Source organism: Buceros rhinoceros, unplaced genomic scaffold (assembly GCF_000710305.1).
Source record: "Buceros rhinoceros silvestris isolate BGI_N320 unplaced genomic scaffold, ASM71030v1 scaffold6732, whole genome shotgun sequence".
NCBI lineage: Eukaryota > Metazoa > Chordata > Aves > Bucerotiformes > Bucerotidae > Buceros > Buceros rhinoceros.
Genome location: NW_010398227.1, coordinates 14,977 through 34,143, shown reverse-complemented (window position 1 = coordinate 34,143; position 19,167 = coordinate 14,977). Strand labels below are relative to the sequence as shown.

General features: G+C 36.0%; 1 protein-coding gene across 1 annotated transcript in view; it reads left to right on the top strand.

The window, feature by feature from the left end:
- The first annotated feature begins 247 nt into the window (after window positions 1-247).
- The window catches only part of LOC104488915 (monocarboxylate transporter 2-like), a 28,990-nt gene continuing 10,070 nt past the window's right edge, over window positions 248-19,167 (top strand). Inside the window, exon 1 of the mRNA XM_010131010.1 lies at window positions 248-461. Coding sequence (XP_010129312.1) covers window positions 248-461 — 214 coding nt within the window. The remainder of the gene's footprint in view (window positions 462-19,167) is intronic.

Here is a 19,167-nt window from a genome sequence, read left to right as displayed (position 1 = left end):
TCCCCATTTTTTTGGTTTGTTTTTTTTTTTTTTTATTTTGCAGAGCAGATTTTGCTCCTGAAAACAGATACTCATGTTCCATGGTCTCCATGAAAGCTGGAAACTGGACTCTGCTCTGAGGATTCTTTATAATCCTTGCATTAAATGATTGAATGCTGCAGTTTGATAAAGAAAAAAGGAAAACTTATTGAAACATTGTTTCTTCCCTTCTTTTTCAGCCTAGTTGGAGAAGAGACAGAGACCTAGAATGCCACCAGCAACAGCAGCGCCAGAGTACCCACCTCCAGATGGAGGCTGGGGATGGGTTGTAGTCTTTGGGGCATTCATTTCCATTGGATTTTCCTATGCATTTCCCAAGGCCATCACGGTATTCTTCAAAGAAATACAAGAAATCTTCCACACGACATATAGCGAGATAGCTTGGATATCATCAATAATGTTGGCTGTCATGTATGCAGGAGGTAAGACATTTGTGAAACTTGCAAACGTCATAGTTGGTTTGGTTTGGTTTAGTTTTTTCTCTATGGTCTTAAAACATTTAAAGTTAATTGCTACTCGATTTTATCATTATTTTCTAAAGAATTTACCAAAATACATACTTCTCCTTGTATCATGCTTGTTCAGAGAGTACTGGTATCCACATTAAAACATTAAAACATTTTATATTATCTTCCTTTTTGTTTTCCCCTTAGGCCTTTTTGTTTGTTCCTTCACCTATTTCTATTTTGCAATTTTGCCCCAAATTCAAGGTTTCTGAACATCACATTTTCCAGCAAAGCGATTCCCAAGTAACTTGTCCTGAGACTGAGGTTACATTTGCTCAGTTTCCACTGCCATGGTGAGATCTCCCAGTGGATCAGATGATGGAGCTTAAATACAGAAAATTATTGTGTCAGTGACGGTACATTACAGCAATGAAGGCTTTTCTGCAGAGGTTTTCCTCTGTAGACAGCCGTTTTATATCTCGTGCTTATTTTTCCTAAAATAAAATCCTACCTTCCATTTAGGCCAAGATCCATGTTTCATACATGCCATCTGTATGACAGCTAAAATACAGACAGTCTTGCATTACATTACAGTCTTACTGGGACTGAAATGATCAGTGAACGTAAATTCTCTGATATCTTTTTTCTTGAGAGCAAGCAAGTAAAGAACAAGACAGATGAAAAAGAATTTTAAATATAAAGCCATGTTTAAGTACTAAGTGTCAAACCTGCTTCGGTAGGTTTTGTGTCTATCAACCTCAAAGACTAATGGTTAAATTCTGCTTGATTTCTTCATTCTTTCAGAATACTTTTTTTTTTTTTTAAGTGTTGATGGGAGCTAGTTATTACTTAGCCAAAACACTTTTTCAGGCAGTCCAGAGGTCTGAATAAGAGGTTGTTCCAGGCATTGCCCTTTCTTTGGATGTTACAAGGTAACCTTATTGAGAGAGAGGGAAACCTTATGGTGGCCTTTCAGTGCTGAAAGGGGGACTAAAAGAAAGATGGCAACAAAATTTTTAGCAGGGTCAGCTGCCAGAACAAGGGGTAATGTTTTAAAACTAGAAGAGCAGTGATTTAGACAAGATATAAGGAAGAAATTTTTTACGATGAGAGTGGTGAAACACTGGAACAGGTTGCCCACAGAGGTGGATGATGTTCCAACCCTGGAAACATTCAAGGTCAGGCTGGACAGGGCTCTGAGCAATCTGACCTAGTTGAAGATGTCCTGGCTCACTGTAGGGAGATTGGACTAGATGACCTTTGAAGGTCCCTTCCAACTCAGAGCATTCTATGATTCTGTGAACCTCTTGGAACATCTCAGACTGTTTGCAGTGATGGAGCAATTAAATGTGCACATTTTTATATCTATGTGTGTGTTTATGTATAAATGTATACATATGTATAAATGTATATACATAGAATCTGTGCCAATAGCACACTGAGATTTAATAGCTTTAGTCACTGAAGAGCATCACTCCAATATTTTTCAGAAGTGATATCAATGTAATAGTGAAGTATGGTATTATCAGGTCCAGTAAACAACCTGTTGAAAGAAGCCTGAAGTCTTGTTCTTAGTATGGTAATCAGTGGTTTCAACCTACTTAAGTTTTGACATCTGAATGACCCTGGCTCCTTTAGCAGTCAGGGAAGAGAGGTAGGTGCTTACAGAGAAGAAATCAGGGCACCTGAGTTGCTCTCTCTAAGTACCTCTTTTTCCTCCTCTGACTGAGTAAAGAGAACCTGCAGCCAGCATAATAACCAGCATAAACACCTCAGGTAAATATTTTTCAGGTGATGGAATGGAAAACTGAATCGTTTTTTCAAATGCTGGCAGAAACAGAGACCTTCTAAAGACACCTTGACAAGTGGTGTCAGTATCAACAAAAGCTTGCTGTTCAGATATTTTGTTCCCATTTTTATTCATATACTAGTAGAGAATCATAAATTATTCATATACTAGTAGAGAATCATAAAGGATTTTAAGGACCAGCAATAATAACCAAGTGATTCACCAAAATTCACCAGGTGAAGAAGTAACTTGAACTAATGCAATCAAGAGTGGAGTAAAAGAGCAGGTATGTCCTGTCACATTCAGGTCCTGTTGCTTCTTAAGGATGCATCAGCACTTGCACTGCAGACTGTACATGTGTAACTGTGGAGGCCCCTAAACAAGTACTGGAGCCATCTGGAACAGGGAAACAGCGCAGGTGTTGAAAAGCTGGAGTTTGTTTCTGCTTTCCCTATGCTGTGACTTTTGACCCAGATGCCTTTTCAACGTGTTTTCTAAACAGAACTAATTTTTCTAAGGGCAGATTTGTATTATAATGCAGGTGCTGTTCTTTTGTTTTAATCTTTGACTAATGTTTAATTTATGCTGTTACTGTCATCCTGAATTTCACCCAAGTTTTAACAGTACAGTGGAAATCACAGGATGTTTAGCTGTGGTCACTTTCATCTGCGAGATTAACTATGCACAACTTTTCTTGTAAAATACGAGGCATTCAGCACTTCTGCCTTTGCTTTAACACTTCATTTACTATTCTGAGTACCAGCATACTAACTTCACCTGTACACTGACATTAAAAATTACAAAATGGTTTACTATTCATTCTGCTAACCCCTACCCCAGTGGCTATGAAGATTATCAGCACAACAGTAAGCAGAGTTGTTTGGATATCTTGTTACAGTCTTGTGGTGCTGTGAATGACGACCCTGTCTCATATAAACACTCTTTGAAGCCATGGCTTCTCTAGAACCACTTCCTAAAAAATAGGCCATTTAGACAATCACTGGCAGAGTATGAAATAGCAATCCGGAAAAACATTCCTGAAGGAAATCACTCCATTGTTTTTACTGTCTGAAGGTGGTTTGATTCCTTAGCATTTGATGTGCTGTAGTGTGAAATACACGTTCAGACCATGAGTACAGGGTGGATTGTTTACTATGGAAGTGTGATACGTCTGTCTGCGATGAACACGCTGTTCATCATACTACTAATTAAGGTAACCTGAAACCATCTAAGATCTGTCATCCTCATTAATGCTTAGCATTCAACTATTAATCATCACAGTGGGGTCAGTGAGTAAGTTAGAGTCTGTGCAGACACTCTGTTTTGGAGGCTGCAGCCTCTTGCAGTAATTAGCTGGCATCTGTGTTTCAGTAACAAGGTATTAACTTACCTTTCAATGCCTGAGGAAAAAAAAAAAGAAACTAATAAAAGGCATCCAGTAAAGAGCTAAAAGAATGTTAATTATGTTTATCACTTACTTCATACTTAGAATAAATGACATTAAATTATAGCAGACCATCTGGCAATCCATATGGTCTCCTGCAGTCCTGGTTAATTCCAGCAAATAGGTCAAGCACGGCATTCACCCCATTAGGAAGGCACTAAGCAGAGGTGACAAATCTGATAAATCAATATGAAACTCTTTTCCCCCCTCTCAATCTGGCATAATACACACTTTCATACTGGGTTTTTTTGCTGGTTTGGGGTTTTTTTCTGGTTTGTTTGCTTTCCTAAGCACTCACTTCCTGCCCCCCCAATCTTCTGGGTGTTTGTTAGAGTATAGTAAAAAGCCATTCCAAAAAGCAAGATCCTGTGATTTGATCAAGGTTACAGGTATTGCACAGCCTCTACTGTTCAGCTCATGCTTGAAAAAAGCATCCTCTGGAGAAGAGCAATAGTTTAGTCTCCATGGCAACTCCTTCTTCTGCCTCTCTTGAACAGAGACTGTCAATTGTATTAAATTAAGGGTGATGCTTTTGTGATGGACTCCTACACCCAAGGGACTCTGACTGAGACCACCAAACTTTTGTAACTGGAGGACAGAAGCTGGGATAAAATGGAATTAGTTGAGTTATCCTGACAGGAAAACCTGTGTTTCTCTATGTGTTTGAACACATATGTCTATAAAATGTGTGTGCATGTATGTATTCTTAAATACATAAACTGTATGTATATTCACATAGAGCCATATTTATGCTCTAACACACACCAGCATTAAGGAATTCAAGAAAAAGATCAAATACATTTGACCTTAAGTTGTCTCATTCTTCTCTTTTGCAAAATGTCACCTCTCGCTTTGCGCAGTGTTAACAGCCAAAGGTGATTAGAGAGCTTCTTATCAGAGCTCGATCTGTTTCCAGTGAAAATGTTTTCATTGCTTTTGGTGTAGGTTTGATAGGAGCCTAAGTGGCAGCTCTGAAAGCCGTGTGACAGGTCTGGTGATTTCAGACACAGCTGACCTTGAGCTTTAGATTTCCTTAGGGAAAAAGCAGTTGGTTTACCCACTTTAACTCTTTTTCTGTCATTTTTCCAAGGACAATTTCAGTTTGGTGGTTTTGTCTCTGTGTGGGTTTTTGGGGGTTTTGTTTTGTTTTATTTTTCTTTTTCCAAAACAACTTTTTGGGTGTAACGTTGAGTTTCAGATACTTGTTTGAGAACTGATAAATCTCTCAAGCTGTGCCCAGCTGTGAAATGGGGGTCTGAAGTTCAAAAAAGAAAGGTCCATTTGAATTCTAGATGGTATTTCCAAGTAAATAATTTAAAAAGCACCTTTGGACTCATTTTGAAGAAAGATGCTATATAAGTGTAAGTAGTGACCATTACCATTTTTCAAAACACGCTTATAATTTAAAAAAAAAATGCAGAATTTAATAGCTTCTGTATTTCTAAAGTTATTCAATTTTTAAGCTAAGTATTTCCAAACAGTAGCAAACACTTAAAGGATTTTTTAACAACAGAAAAGTAACATATAGACAAGTTCTTATTTTGACTTTGTCAAATATTAATTTGGAAAATAACATATCATATGGTATGTTCAAAATATTTGTGATTTTATCTCAGTGGGTGTTTTGGTGATATTGCTGTGAAGATGAAATGGCGTGCACAGTGGAGATGACAGTTGCGAAATCCATGTAACACAAACAACAGATGGTTATGGATTTTTACTTTTGGACAGGACCTGGACTCCTACACTTTTCTTCCTCCCTGGTAATATTTTCTTATTTTGGTTTTGCATATATTGGCACAAGGAATTCAGTGGCCATGGATATAGAGATTGAGGTCTTAAATTGACCAATATCCTTTGATGTCAGGGACGCACGTTTTTCTCCATCAGAATATGCAAAGTGTTGAGTTTTAATAAACTGAATTAGAGTGTCCTTGAAAGCAGAACTTACCAATTTTGTGAATGCCTCATGGACATAAGGGAATACTTCATGGTTAGCCTAAAATATATGTAAAACATCTATGTCAAATTAATTTGAGACTCGTAGATAAAGAAAAAGAAGTCATAACGAGGTGACACAAGAAGAGAGCATTTTGAATCTTACTAGCAAATGGAGATAAGTACAAAAAAGAGGTATCAAGAGTAACAAAAATATTATAAATTTACAGTAGTTAAGTTTTTAAAAAAGAAGACCTGAATGCTAAGGAAGCCTGATAAAGTGTCTGAAAGGTAATTCAGCCACTGCTTAACATTTCTTGGAAGGCTTTACATTTTAGTAAAGTGGTACCTTGCAGGGCAGTGTTCTGTGGTAGCAATAGCTGTTTTAAACATAGGGCTTCCCTGATGTTGAGAAAACGCTCTGTAAAATGGTCATGGGAAGAAAGGCGGAAAAAAGCTGATATGATTTAAATGGTTTTACACATTTTTTTTTCAAACAGATTTGTCATCCTATCTGCAGAAGCAAGCTTGCTTTTTACTCTGAGGCTTGTTATGTTTAGCTGAAAAGATAAGATCTAATTGTTAAATATTCACTGTCTTTGGGGATCCAATTTTGTGAAGTTTTGATTTAATACAGTTTTTACTGGGATCTACTGAGCCGTGCTCAGAAAACCAGTCTCGAAGTCTCAGCTGCCACTGAAAGAAATAAGGGGTTCTTTGTCTTTTATTTTATGCCTGTGTTACTTTTGAATAATTGTCAGAAAGACATTATGCAACAAAGAATTCCCACTGTGCTTCTACCAAGGTCTTTCAGTATCCAAACCATAGGTTGTTAGTAGCGTTTCGATGCATACCATATAAATATTTGTGGTAACTTAAATTTAATTAACACAAGCCCTTTTCTAAAACAGTTCTCATTTGCATACAAGTAGGCAACGTGGCGTACATAATGAGTGTTAGTTAAAGCAGTCTTTTCCTCTTTAAGGCTTTGTATTTGTCTTGATCTTAATTTGGTTTTATAGCCAGGGATTTCTAAAAGCAAAGTGATCAATATTGACAGCTTTTTTATCTGCAAAGAAGATTCTTTTTTCTCTCCCCCTTAGTTTCAAGTAATGGGTCAAAGTCAAACAATAATAAATAACATGCACCATAAAATACATTTTCTAAGGAGCTCAAACTTTGGATTTGTTTAGGAAAGGTATCAAGGGACAAACTTAGGCCTTTGATATGCTCATTGAGCTTGTAAAACTTTGACAAAAGAATGCTTACTTTGTGTGTACTAATAACATTGGATTAGTTCCCATATAGTTTTTCATATCACTGGATCATACAATGGTTGTATTTGTGATGTGTGTCGGGTAATTCAAAGGTAGTGAAACAATGGTTTAGCACAACTGGGAATCATGAGATATTTAAGCAGATACTAGAGAAGTACTGTGGGGAAGGAAAAGTCTGTGTATACCATTGTAGTCACACCAGCACTTCAAATGAAATAATATACCCAGCACTTTACAAAGAACTTATTATAGAATTTTACTGGTCCATTGTTTTGGAATGTCTAAGAACTATTCATTTGTTTATTTTGAAGGGTATATTCAAGGGAAACAGAGTTGTACCGGTATGTTAGAAGATAACTAAGCCAGTATCAGACGGCAACAGCTGAGACTTACTGTGGTGCATAAAGATATGTAGATATGTAGTCATTAACAGAGGTAAGTGGAGCAGAGACTTGGTGACAGGTTTATGCCAGGGAAACTACAGAAATCAAAGAATTAGGTGGTTTTAAATTGTCTTTTATGGTCACTTTAAACACTTTTAGCTGATTAACTGGTTTTTGCAGTGATCATGTGACACGTAGATAAATATAACAAAGAGTTCTGATCAGTCATAACCTTTTCATCTAACAGTGATATTCTGTTGAGATTACATATGTCAAGGCACAAGCAGCTACAGCTTTAGTAGGTAATATACATTCGTTGATGCATACAAACAAAACAAATTTTGAAAGGTTGTTGATTTTTTTTTTTATTAATTGTCAAGAAACAGTTAAGCATTGTCACTGCAGTTTTACCTGACTTTTGTTCTGGTGAATATGTACCATGATTAGGCAACCAAATAAAAGAACGTGATTAACATAGGAGACTGTATTGTGAATAAGACGTTGATTTCCTCATCTAGTTCAAACACTTCTTGCAAAACTTTCCCACTGATGATGGGAACACGTGCCCTGTTTGGTTTTCTATGTATACTGCTTTGAAACACTTACCATTAAGTGCTTTGACTTTCAGAAGCCCTTGAAGAAAGTAGTGCTGCCCCTACAGCTTTTTAACAATAGTAACTAGAGATTATATGGACAGGATTCATGTGTTTAGTTTTTCCCCAGCCTAGGCACCTATGGCTGATCAAGTTGTCTAGACATCTTCTGTTGTCAGTCAAGAAAACCAGCGGGTTTTGATTCATCCCTTACTAAATGTCTGAAACACATTAAATGAATCATGTTTTGGAAAGACTTTTCTGTCTTTTGAGTGTTAAAGGAATCTAGAGGAAAAGTTGACATGTCCAATTTGCACAACTCTGAGGTGAAGCCACCCTAACAGATTGTTGCCCTATACTATTATTTTATATTTCACTCCCTAGAGACCTTGAAATCTGCGAATGTTCCTTGTTAGAGCTATGCACCCATGATGAGTGATTTTGAGCTTGTTCTGGTTAAGGTTTGATTTTCTTCTTTACTCTTCTTGTATTTTGCACAGGTTGTAATTCTCCCACGTTTCAGTGATGCTGACTCAGTTGTACTAGTTTTGATGCTATTAAAAATACCTGGTAATTTTAAGATTACCTATTAACTTGTAAATCTTCTCTAATCTTGTAATGACTTTCCTCATAGCCATAATTCCCTTTCTTCCATCACTAGCTAAATAAAAAACACAGCTGGGAAAATGGCTGGTATGTCTAATAATTGACCAAGCTTGCATTCTTTTGTAGCTGGTTATTAGCTAATAGAAATCTATGGATCTGTTATATTTTCTTTTGTTCTCTGAATGATTTGAAAGTTGAATACACTTCAGCCTCTTTGTAACAAGATCCCCAAACACTTCCCTATCAGATGTGCTGGCGGTACCAATTTTGTCACGCTACGAACTTAACTCATAGTGCTCGCCTATGGAGGACTCCTTTACATTTCCAGGAACAGAACTTACTTGACCGAAATTTTTTCTTCTTTTACAAGAACGAGCTTCTCTGTCCTGCACGTGCTGCTTCCAGATTTGCAGATGTGTCCTAGCTTTTATCTTCTCATTATTTTCTACGTCATAGAGTAAAACAATGTCAGGACTTCCCGAGGACTCTGCAATGGCTTTCAGGGTAGGACTATCACAAGAGGTGACAGCAGGTCCTGTTTGGCCTTCTTTAGAAGGCGGGGTAATCTTGTGCCCTTGGAAGTCTAATTTCACTCAGAGAACCTTCGAGAGTAGTTCTGTTCGAAATTGTTTAAATTATCGGCATGTACCCAAATGGCAGAATTTATCCCTCCTTGCGGTGAAATTGCTAAGCTTTGAGTGTGTGTCAGTAAGTAGCTGAATCTGTTGTTATTTGCCTGATCAAAATAGTTGTAATTTCCAGAGCAGCAAGTCAATAAACAAAGTGCAGGAGGATATTCTACTTCCAGGCTACCTTTGCAGGAACCATTCAAACCATAAGAAATCAAGACTATATAACTGTTACCATGAAATATTTAATTCAGAAACATAACAGGTTTTAAAACTGGTGAGAAGCAGCATTTTATTACTTATGGTGAAATAAGAGGGTTTTTTAGTTAGCTACTTAGTTACTTAATTGGTTTACCTAGACATCTGCCCAGCAAAATGCTGTAAAAGAGTTCTAGAGTCAGAGTTTGACTACTGACACTTGAAAAAATAATTAAAAGTAGGAAAATTTACAACAGATCCATTGAGACGCATGATGATGAAAGACAATTTTCACTGATGAAGTTATGCTCTTATCAAACTGTTAAAGAATTTTATCAATCTGTGGGTAACTCTAGGTTTGCCTTATTCAGCGACTCAGAATTGGGCCATCACCTCAGTGAGTGGCAAAGTGTGCAGAGCGCAGTTTTCTTTTCTAACATTATGTAACTAGGTAAAGTCCTTGGTGTTTTTCCATAGATTCTCAGTTCTTCGTTCTTCATTGATCAAAAAGTCTATTCAATTCCTTTGTCTCAGCAAATCTCATATTCTTCATTTCATTTCTTTCTTTCAAGTTCCTTCCAGTTGTCTCGGTCCTCGGTTGCTCAGGTCACGGGATGAAAATCACTTTTTAAAATTCTAGGAAAACTTGAATTGTTCTGTTACATTCTATGTCTACTTCAAATGGATAACTTTAAAATTCATCTATTCTAAGTTAATCAATGATCTAGCCTTGAGTATAGCCAATTTTCTGTTGATTCAGCTTGACTGGGGTTTAGGCCAGCCCTGGTAAGGACTGTACAAGGATAAATGAGCAGCTTTGTTTCATATACACCTGTATCAATAACTAAAACAATATTCTATTCACTAATATTACAATAATAAAAAGTTTTAAGCTTATGATTAATTTTTTTACACGAAGACATGTAAAATAACTGCCTGGGATTCCATCATTAAGTACGAGAACCATGGGGGTAATCCTGCAGCATGTGCTTAATTTTGAATACTCTACTGATCTCATAGAGTTAAAAGTTTAAAAAAAATTCACCTGCTTCAGGTCAACATATAAACATGTTATATCTTTATGCAAATATGTTTATACATAGGGGTTTGTACCATCAAGATCTTGTGACAGTGTACCTTCAACTTAAATGCTTCGAGAGGTACTCATTAAAATCTCATTTTTATTTATATCAAGCATAAAAAGACATTATCCATAAACGATTCCTGTCTTTTTCCCAAAATAAAATGCAATTAAATAATAAAAGTTTAGCTTCGAGAATAAACACTATTTGAGAAAAACCCATGGTAGTCCCTTTATTAAAGTAATCATTTGATTAAACTTTTGACTTATTTTTCAGTAAGCTTATCTGTGCTTCATAAATAAAAATGTAAAGACACAGTACAATTTGACCTTAAGTATGAGTCTCATAACTTCAGTTTTACCGTGTTGTATTCCATAGAGTTCCAGTGCTGCAAAGTGCACTGAGGAGTGGAGAACCAGGCACTGTTCTGATTGTTCATTAAAGCAACAAACTATGAAACAAAATACTTTCAGGTAGTGACCTGAAATTGTATGATTCTCATATGAGAAGAGGATGTTATCAGCATTAGGGGTGGTCGTAAGATGCTGATGGCCTGAATAATTTTTGATTAACAAATTTATGTTGTCATAGAAAGTTACAGGAAGTCTAAAAAAATTTTAAAAAGTATGACAAAAAAACCCAAACCACAAACCCCTCTCTCCTGTGGGCTGGACAGCTACACCTCCCAGAGTGTGATGGGACAGTTCATCTCAGAGCAAGGTCCAGCCTGTGTTATGTGACTGCGTATACAATAATGAGCAACACAGTGCAGCAATTTGACTTATACTAAATTAACAAACTGTAGAGCTGCAGTATTTTTTTAATGACAATTTGGTAATGAAATATGATATAGTACTGAAGGACCTGAAAGAAGATATTTGCAATTATTCTGCAAAGCTAAGAGGAAGAATCAGATCATGGGAATGCCAGATAGTTACATTTCTAATTTGCTTATTTGTATGACAGAAGGCTTTTGAGATATATCCGAATGACTTATTTGAAGAGTTTTAAACCTGAGAATCGTAATTTTCATTTCAGCTTGGGAATAAAACCGATGTTATAAAGCACGAGAGTGTTTACTGCAGTGCTAGTTCTAATTTTATGTGTTATTCCTTAAAAATTAAAGAGCATGTAACAAAGATAGTACATGTGGGAGTGATTCTCTTGTCTTTCACACAGCACCGTAGTTTATACCTGTGCAAATAGTGTACATGGTTATATAAACCATTGCCATTGTGATTTAGAAGCTCTTCATATTTACTTACTCAAATGTAAACAGTAACCTGAGTGCAAAGCACTTGACCCTATGCTCAGAGAAACAGGGCTGAAGTGGCGTATGGGATTAAGACAAGAACAAATTTGTGTCTTAGAATTTCTGCTGGATCATTTCTCCTGATGTTATAAAAAATTTGACCGACAAGTGTTCAGATATACATATTGCCTAGATCAGTCAACTTTCTAACCAATTGTTTTTCAGTAAGATGTATTAAAACTTACTAAAGAAACATAGTTCCTTCTGTGATATAAAAATAATTCTTTCATTAGTAAACCTAAGTAATATTCTCCTCACAGGCACACATGTGAAATCCTTGCAGAAGGAGGTATATGTCGTTAGGTTATTTTAAGATATTCTAGCTGAAGAATATCAGCATAACTCCTTAGGTGAAAGGTGGCTCCAGGAATACATGATGTTTAGGCGGTATCTGTAATACAAATCATGAGAAGCCTGTATTTTAATGGGATCTAATTTATTTTGAAGTTATGATGCATCACAATCATTAGAAGTAAGCTCCTTGACGTTACTCGGTGGAGAATAAGGTTTCTGCCAGAGGTGGATTGGTTTATGTCTTCACACCAGCTAAGAAAATATGCCTGGTTCAAAAGCCACACAAATATTATCTGCAAGTATAATAACAGCACTAGGTCACCAAGCCATTTCGTATTGCTTTTTGCAGAAAAGCTCAAATATTCCCTGTTTGTATAAGTAGACCTATTCCAGACTTCCTCCACCCCTCCGTTCCCCCATTTTCAGAAGACCACCTCTATGGAGACGTATCCTCTGCTGCCACAAGGGGAAAGGACTGTGTAGACAACGTGATACTTGTTTCCTGTCAAGTCCAGACAAAACACAAATGCCATAAAGACCTTTGCCTGACTCCCTCGGGAGTAGTGTATTCCTTTTCCACTGCTTAAGTCCCTGGATTCCTTGACTAGTTTTTCATTACTCTTTTACTCCTTACTTGGTCATATTTTATGAAATATTGTTTTCATGGGGAAGGCATACTTGCCCCCTCTTTAAAGGAAGTCATCATGTTTTGGTTGGTTACAGTCCATAGAAAGTGTATTTATTGATCCAGTCCGGAAAAGAAATGGTGTATGACAATACATAGGAAATGTAAAAATTTGAAAGACCCATCAGTTAAAGCTCTCTCCACTGTAGACAGAAATCTGGAAGTGTCAATTTGATGACAAATTCGACTTCAATGACAAAAAAGTGGGTATGAGAATATGCAAAGATACTGACATCCACTCAGATGATGTGTAGATTTTGAAAAATGTATCTGATTTGTCTTTCAACTCTACTGGATAGAGTGTTATTCTCAGGCATGTGTATTTTGCTGTAAAAGGCTGGGGAGAAGCAAGGAAAAAGTATGAGAAGAGAAAAGATTAGAACTCATTCTTAAGTTACTGATTAATCAGTAAGTATTTTCCTGAATATTATTTTTAAAAAGCAGTTAAATGTGGATTGTCTGAAGTTTAAGTAAATTGGGAAATGTTCTGATCTGAACCTGTGGGACACTTTCAGAATTCTGGACCTGTTATTATAACAAACATGATAATTTTTCACTTGTCTGAAAAGAAAAAAAAATTCACTAACGAACCCTTGCCAAAGATTCTCACTTTTAATTTACAATTTAATGTAGTTGTGGCTCCCCCCCCCCCCCCCACCCCACGTTCTCCGGCTTCCCCAAAATTCACTAACGAACCCTTGCCAAAGATTCTCACTTTTAATTTACAATTTAATGTAGTTGTGGCTCCCTCCCTCCCCCTCACCCCAGTTTCTCAGGCTCCCCTTTTTCAAAATACTAGAAGAAATGCAAATTCTTTGGCTGGTATGATCCCATTACTATACTACCATTGAATCTACTTACACTCTAAATACCTTAGGTGTCAAGACTTAATGAGAATGCTCAGTTCCCGTTTTGTATGATACCTTTGAAACATAAATAAATTCCCTTCCTTTTCCTCTCTCCTTTTCCCTTTCCATTTTGCTCCCTCTTCCCCTTTCCCTCCCTCTTCCTGTTCCCCCAGTATATTGTGAACTAATTATTATTCACATATATATATACACACACATGCACACCTTATGCAGTTCTTCACATATGATCTAATTTATGAGCTGTGAAAGAATTTGGGAAATTCCCACTCTTAAGCTTCTAATTGTTACCACTGGAAGTTAGCATATGAATTTTGTTAGATATTATTAGAAGTACAATTATAATGCAAATAATGATAAAATAATGCTTTAGAAAAAATTTTCAAGCACATTTTAAACTTAATGATACGTATGTGTTAAATATCAAATACGTTTGGAAATAATCTTACAGTGTTACTGACTCTGACCTAAATATGATGACTTCTCAGGACACTTCCAAGTTATAAATACATCCAGATATATACTTCTTGTTATATATATTCTGAATATGTAGATGAGAATGATCTACTCATGGTCCATAATTCACAGTAAGCATCCCACAGAAACATCATAGGTAGTAGATTGAGTATTTCCAATTTGAAGTTTAATTATACAGTGCTAAATTGAGACTGGAAAGCAATAAGATAAAGGAGCAACTAGGCAGAAGCACGTATCTTGTGTTTTCTCAGAAATTACATATTATTGCCTGTAACAATATATGAGGAAGCATTTCCAAGTTGGGTTAGTTGCAGTATTATTCTGGAAGACAATCGATAAATGGTAGGATGATGTGCAGGGCAAAAATGGGACATTGTATGAACATTAATATGATGGGCAGTTTGTAGAAGACAGATAAATCCAAATGACAATATTAATCCTAACTGAAGTTAAGACTGAAGTTGGCTGAATTTTTCACAGTTAATACATTATCTGAAAAACCATAATGATTTGAGTTGTAGAGAATATACCCTATGTTCGTAAGAACTAAGTAGCCTGTGCAAGGTCTCCTGAAAGTATTTGCTATGTATTTTTGCTCTCTGTGATGTCTTCTAGGCTTCCAAAGTGTTGTTCTGCTTCCAGGAAGAGTATTCAGAGGTTTTTAAGGTGTATAAAAATCATAAATGATAATAGGGAATAATAAATAGATGAGTATGAACATTTATGAATATTGTGTTCACATGTGCACGCACAGATTTGTAGAAAAGACAGTCATTCCTAAAAAAGAAAGAAAGAAAAGGGGGAAATATTTGTATCCAATTAATACCATGGTTAGAAGAATGTCTATGAAAAATTAAGTATTTGCAAGCACTGTTTGTTTTGTGATTTTTTTCAATTCCTGACAATTAGCCCTGAGATTAACAACAACATGTCTGATTTTCAAGTTGCTGTAATTGTAGTTGTAACAATAGTGTACTGTAACCTCAGTTTTATGATCTGTAACAATACAGAAAAACATCCTTGCTTTGTAACAGCAGAATGTACAGAAACTGTTTGGCAATCTGGCTCACAGAGTTAGCAAGCTGTAAAGACAAGTTTTATGGCTTAAAATTTCAATCTGCTTTGGCAAGACACACAGTACTAAACACGAAGTCCTCTTCAGTTACAAGTTTTCAAGTTCTCTGAACTTCAAAGAGTGAGTTCAGAAGTTTCCAGGTAAAACATACTCTTAAATGGAATGAGTACTTTCTATTATCTCAGGAAAAAACAACTCATAAACAATCAGATGAGGAAAAGTGGTGGGAGTTTTTGGGGGTTTTTGTGTGTGTGAATGTGTGAATATGTAGTCCCAATGTCTGGGCATAGCAGTATTCTAGTAAGATTGTTTTTGAGATAGAAAAACTAGTAGAAATACTGGATAGCTATAAACGCACCTCTAGTTTCTGGTTGATATTAATTTTCCTTTGTTCCCTGAAAGCAGATATATTAGATTGGATTTATTTTAATCTTTTCAGAAAATGTGATGCTTCTTTCAATGCAAGTGCTCAAACACAAACATTAGCAAATTGGACTAAGTCTTCCACTTGCAGCTGTCCACAGAGAAAGAAGCAGCAGCCGCTGAGATGAACGGGTAACGCTTCAAAGAGGAGACCTCTGGAAGAAAACCACTCAGTATTTTCATTGGTGCATTTCTGTACCTAGAATTATGCTTCCTGAAATTCCTGGTGAATCCCTGAGAAGGATATAAATTTAATGAAGTTTATTATTAATACCTTCATTTTGACTACTGCTATAGACAATTATATTTACTAATATTTATGTATTAGTAGTATTATCTTTCTGTATTTCTGGAGAGGAAAAATGCATAACTCCTTGTTTGGTTTTTCATTAGAAGTGATCTTTAATGGCAGAGGTTTGTTGCGCGTCAGCAGTAATATTTCACTGTGTAAGTGAAATCTTCTCTACACTTTTTAGGTCTAAAAAGCTGTTGTAAATTTAGATTCTTGCAAGCCTGTGAAGTCCTGAGGAGTTAATTGCGGTAAAATACTAAGCTTTAAATATTCATTGTTTTTTCTTCTGCAGGAGGCTTTTAATTAAGGGATTCTTCCATGTACCTTATATTTGCCACTGAATTGTCTAATGATCATGTTGATAGGCTACATGACATTTACTGCATAAGTCACAAGCTGGTTGCATCAGTTTTCTGAGAAGATCACTTTTCTGAGAAGACTGTTTGTGTTGCACATATCATGTGCTGATGCTATTTCCAGCTACCCCAGTTACAGAGGCATGCTGGCCAAATATGTGAAAAATATGTGTCTGGTGTTACAGCATCTCTATTTATACACATCTCTCTTACAGGTGATATGGTTCCATCTCATCATTAGCTAGTTCCCTCTTTCTTGTTTCTTGCCTTTTTCTAAGTTGTAAGACTAATTTTTGCAAATATCTGTGCAAGGGCTTCACTTTACTTGGTGAAGGTAACAGGAATACAAATATAAGGAAAGTTAAAAAAAATGCTGAAATATTTTGCTGCATCTGACCATTTCACATTAAATATGTCAACATGAAATTTGAGCAATTAATTTTGGGACAGAACTTTTCTTTGTAGTTAGTGACCATAAATGTTTCTGAAAACCGCTGAGCATTGAGCGGCTTGTAGAATTGCACTCATTTACTGTTAAATATTACGAAGTTTCATATTGCTCATTTCAAAAGAAATGTTGTAAATCATCTTAAACTCTTCTGCTTTGTAATCAAGTGTTTTAGCCTTTCATGAAAGAAATTCTGCAGCAGAGAATGCAAAAGATAAGTAATATAAAGCATCAATATGTATCTGTGTAAATAATAGTCATCATGGCTACTCCTTGATTAAAAACTGGGGCATTTCTCAACTTTTTATAATTAATAGATATGGAGTGATTTGTGAACTTAAAAATGTTTTCTAAATTACATGGTCTATATGCATGGTATCATAGCAGACAAGAAAAAAACCTGTAAGCCAATCAACAGCTTTAATCAAAGTATGTAATGCCCTTGGTTCATGTCTCTGAAGTATTACTGGGGGAAGAAAAAAAAAACAACAAAAAACCCCCAAACATATCAAGGATCTCTAATTTCTACATAAAAGCTGTACATGTAGAGCAAACATGAGCACCACTGACCACTTATTTATGTTTCTCATGAACATTTCAGGGAAAAGACAGCTCATATTTGCAGCCTGACATACGCGTTCCTGACTAGAACACATCAGGTCAAAATATTAGATGTAACCTTTTGGGAGGAGGAACCATGAAGAAGCAGCCAGTGTGCTGAGGCCCTCTGCCATCACCCTGCCTCCTATAGGGTGCCACACACATGATGACTGTATTTCTTACAAAAGTCCTAAAGAATCTCTGAAGGTCAAGTTAGTCCTTATCAGTAATCAAAAGATAGAAACTTAATAGAATTCAAGGATCCTTCAGCACACAAGTAAGAATGTTTGCATTCAGGGTAATGACACTGAGGAAATGTAGTTAGAAGAGGGGAAGTGCTGAGCAAATGGATGGTTGAACAACTGACTGCTTATTCCCTGCCAGGCTGTGCTTTCAGCTGCTGAGCTTTCTTAACTCACAGTTTAGTGACTCTGACTCAATGTTTGCCATTTCTTTTTGTGGATATTTATTGCAAGAACATTTTTTTCTCTTTGCTTTCTGTCAAGGTTACTGTATTATCTAGTTTTGTAGAATCCATGGAGCCAGTTGTAAATGTTACATGAAATGAAAAAAAAAAAAGAAAAAAATACTGCCAAAACCACAGAGGAATGAACTATGTTACCTTCACTGCTGTATACAAACACATAGGATATGTCAGAAATTCAGGGTACCCTTTGCAGACATGTGATAAAGTCTTGAACACAAAAACAGTGGCGTGACATTTTGATATTTTCAAATTCATCAATAGGTTGTTGTGTTTTTTTTTTCTGGGTGCCTTCTCTAAATGCCTAGCCAAGAGTACTAAAAGTATTTAGCCAAAGGCTGTTGAACTAGAGACGCTCCGTATTTTGACTTGGTGCTGAATGAGAAAAGCAGCATATTTTTAAAGTGTTTTCCAGCCTAATGAACAGGTTTTAAACATGACCAGAATAAATGTTGAGTTGTTTTCATTTGTATGCCAGAGATGACATTCCAATAGCCGTAGAAAGTATTGCTTGAAGCATTTGTGGTTAAAAGATTTCTTTTAAAGTGAAAGATAAAGCTCTACTTCAGCAAAATATTGGGAATTCTTTGCCAAACAGGGACATCAGCTCATGCAAGTGGATTTTATACTTTGTAAAAAGAAGGAAAAGGAAAAGGAAAAGGAAATGAAAGATAAAGCTCTACTTCAGCAAAATATTGGGAATTCTTTGCCAAACAGGGACATCAGCTCATGCAAGTGGAAAAGGAAAAGGAAAAGGAAAAGGAAAAGGAAAAGGAAAAGGAAAAGGAAAAGGAAAAGGAAAAGGAAAAGGAAAAGGAAAAGGAAAAAAAAAGAAAAGAAAAAAAAGAAAAGGAAAAAAAAAGTCTGACTGGTATTATCAAGTAGTTTGTTGTAATGTTAATTCTTGTAGCATCTGGGGCTTTTCCAGCCTTTTAGGAAACAGAAATAAAAAAAATAAATCTGGATTGGAAAGAGCTGCATTGACTCTGCAGAGCAGATGGCTGAAAATGTACTTGTGTTTAAATCACTTGATTTGACAGGAGGCAATCTACAATATTGCATTAGTGCAACATGAGATATTATTATTGCATTTATTTCCAACATCTTTCAGGAATTCACTTTATTTAAATAAATGTCATATTGTTCAGACTGAGTCATTTCGGGTTGCTGTGGATCAATGACAATATGAACACTGTATGACATTGTCAATATATGTTTAAAAAATTCCTTTTATATCAGGAAGGTTAATCTATAGTTCCACACTAAAAATAATGGAGGTAGCAAAATAAAAAGCATAAATATATGTGAAACAAAATACTGATGTGAATATCTTACATCACAGCGTTACCGCAGTGAGAAATCAAACCAGAACGAATAAATTGAATGCTACAATCTGGATTATATATTTTTTAAAGAAACTTTCATTCCTGC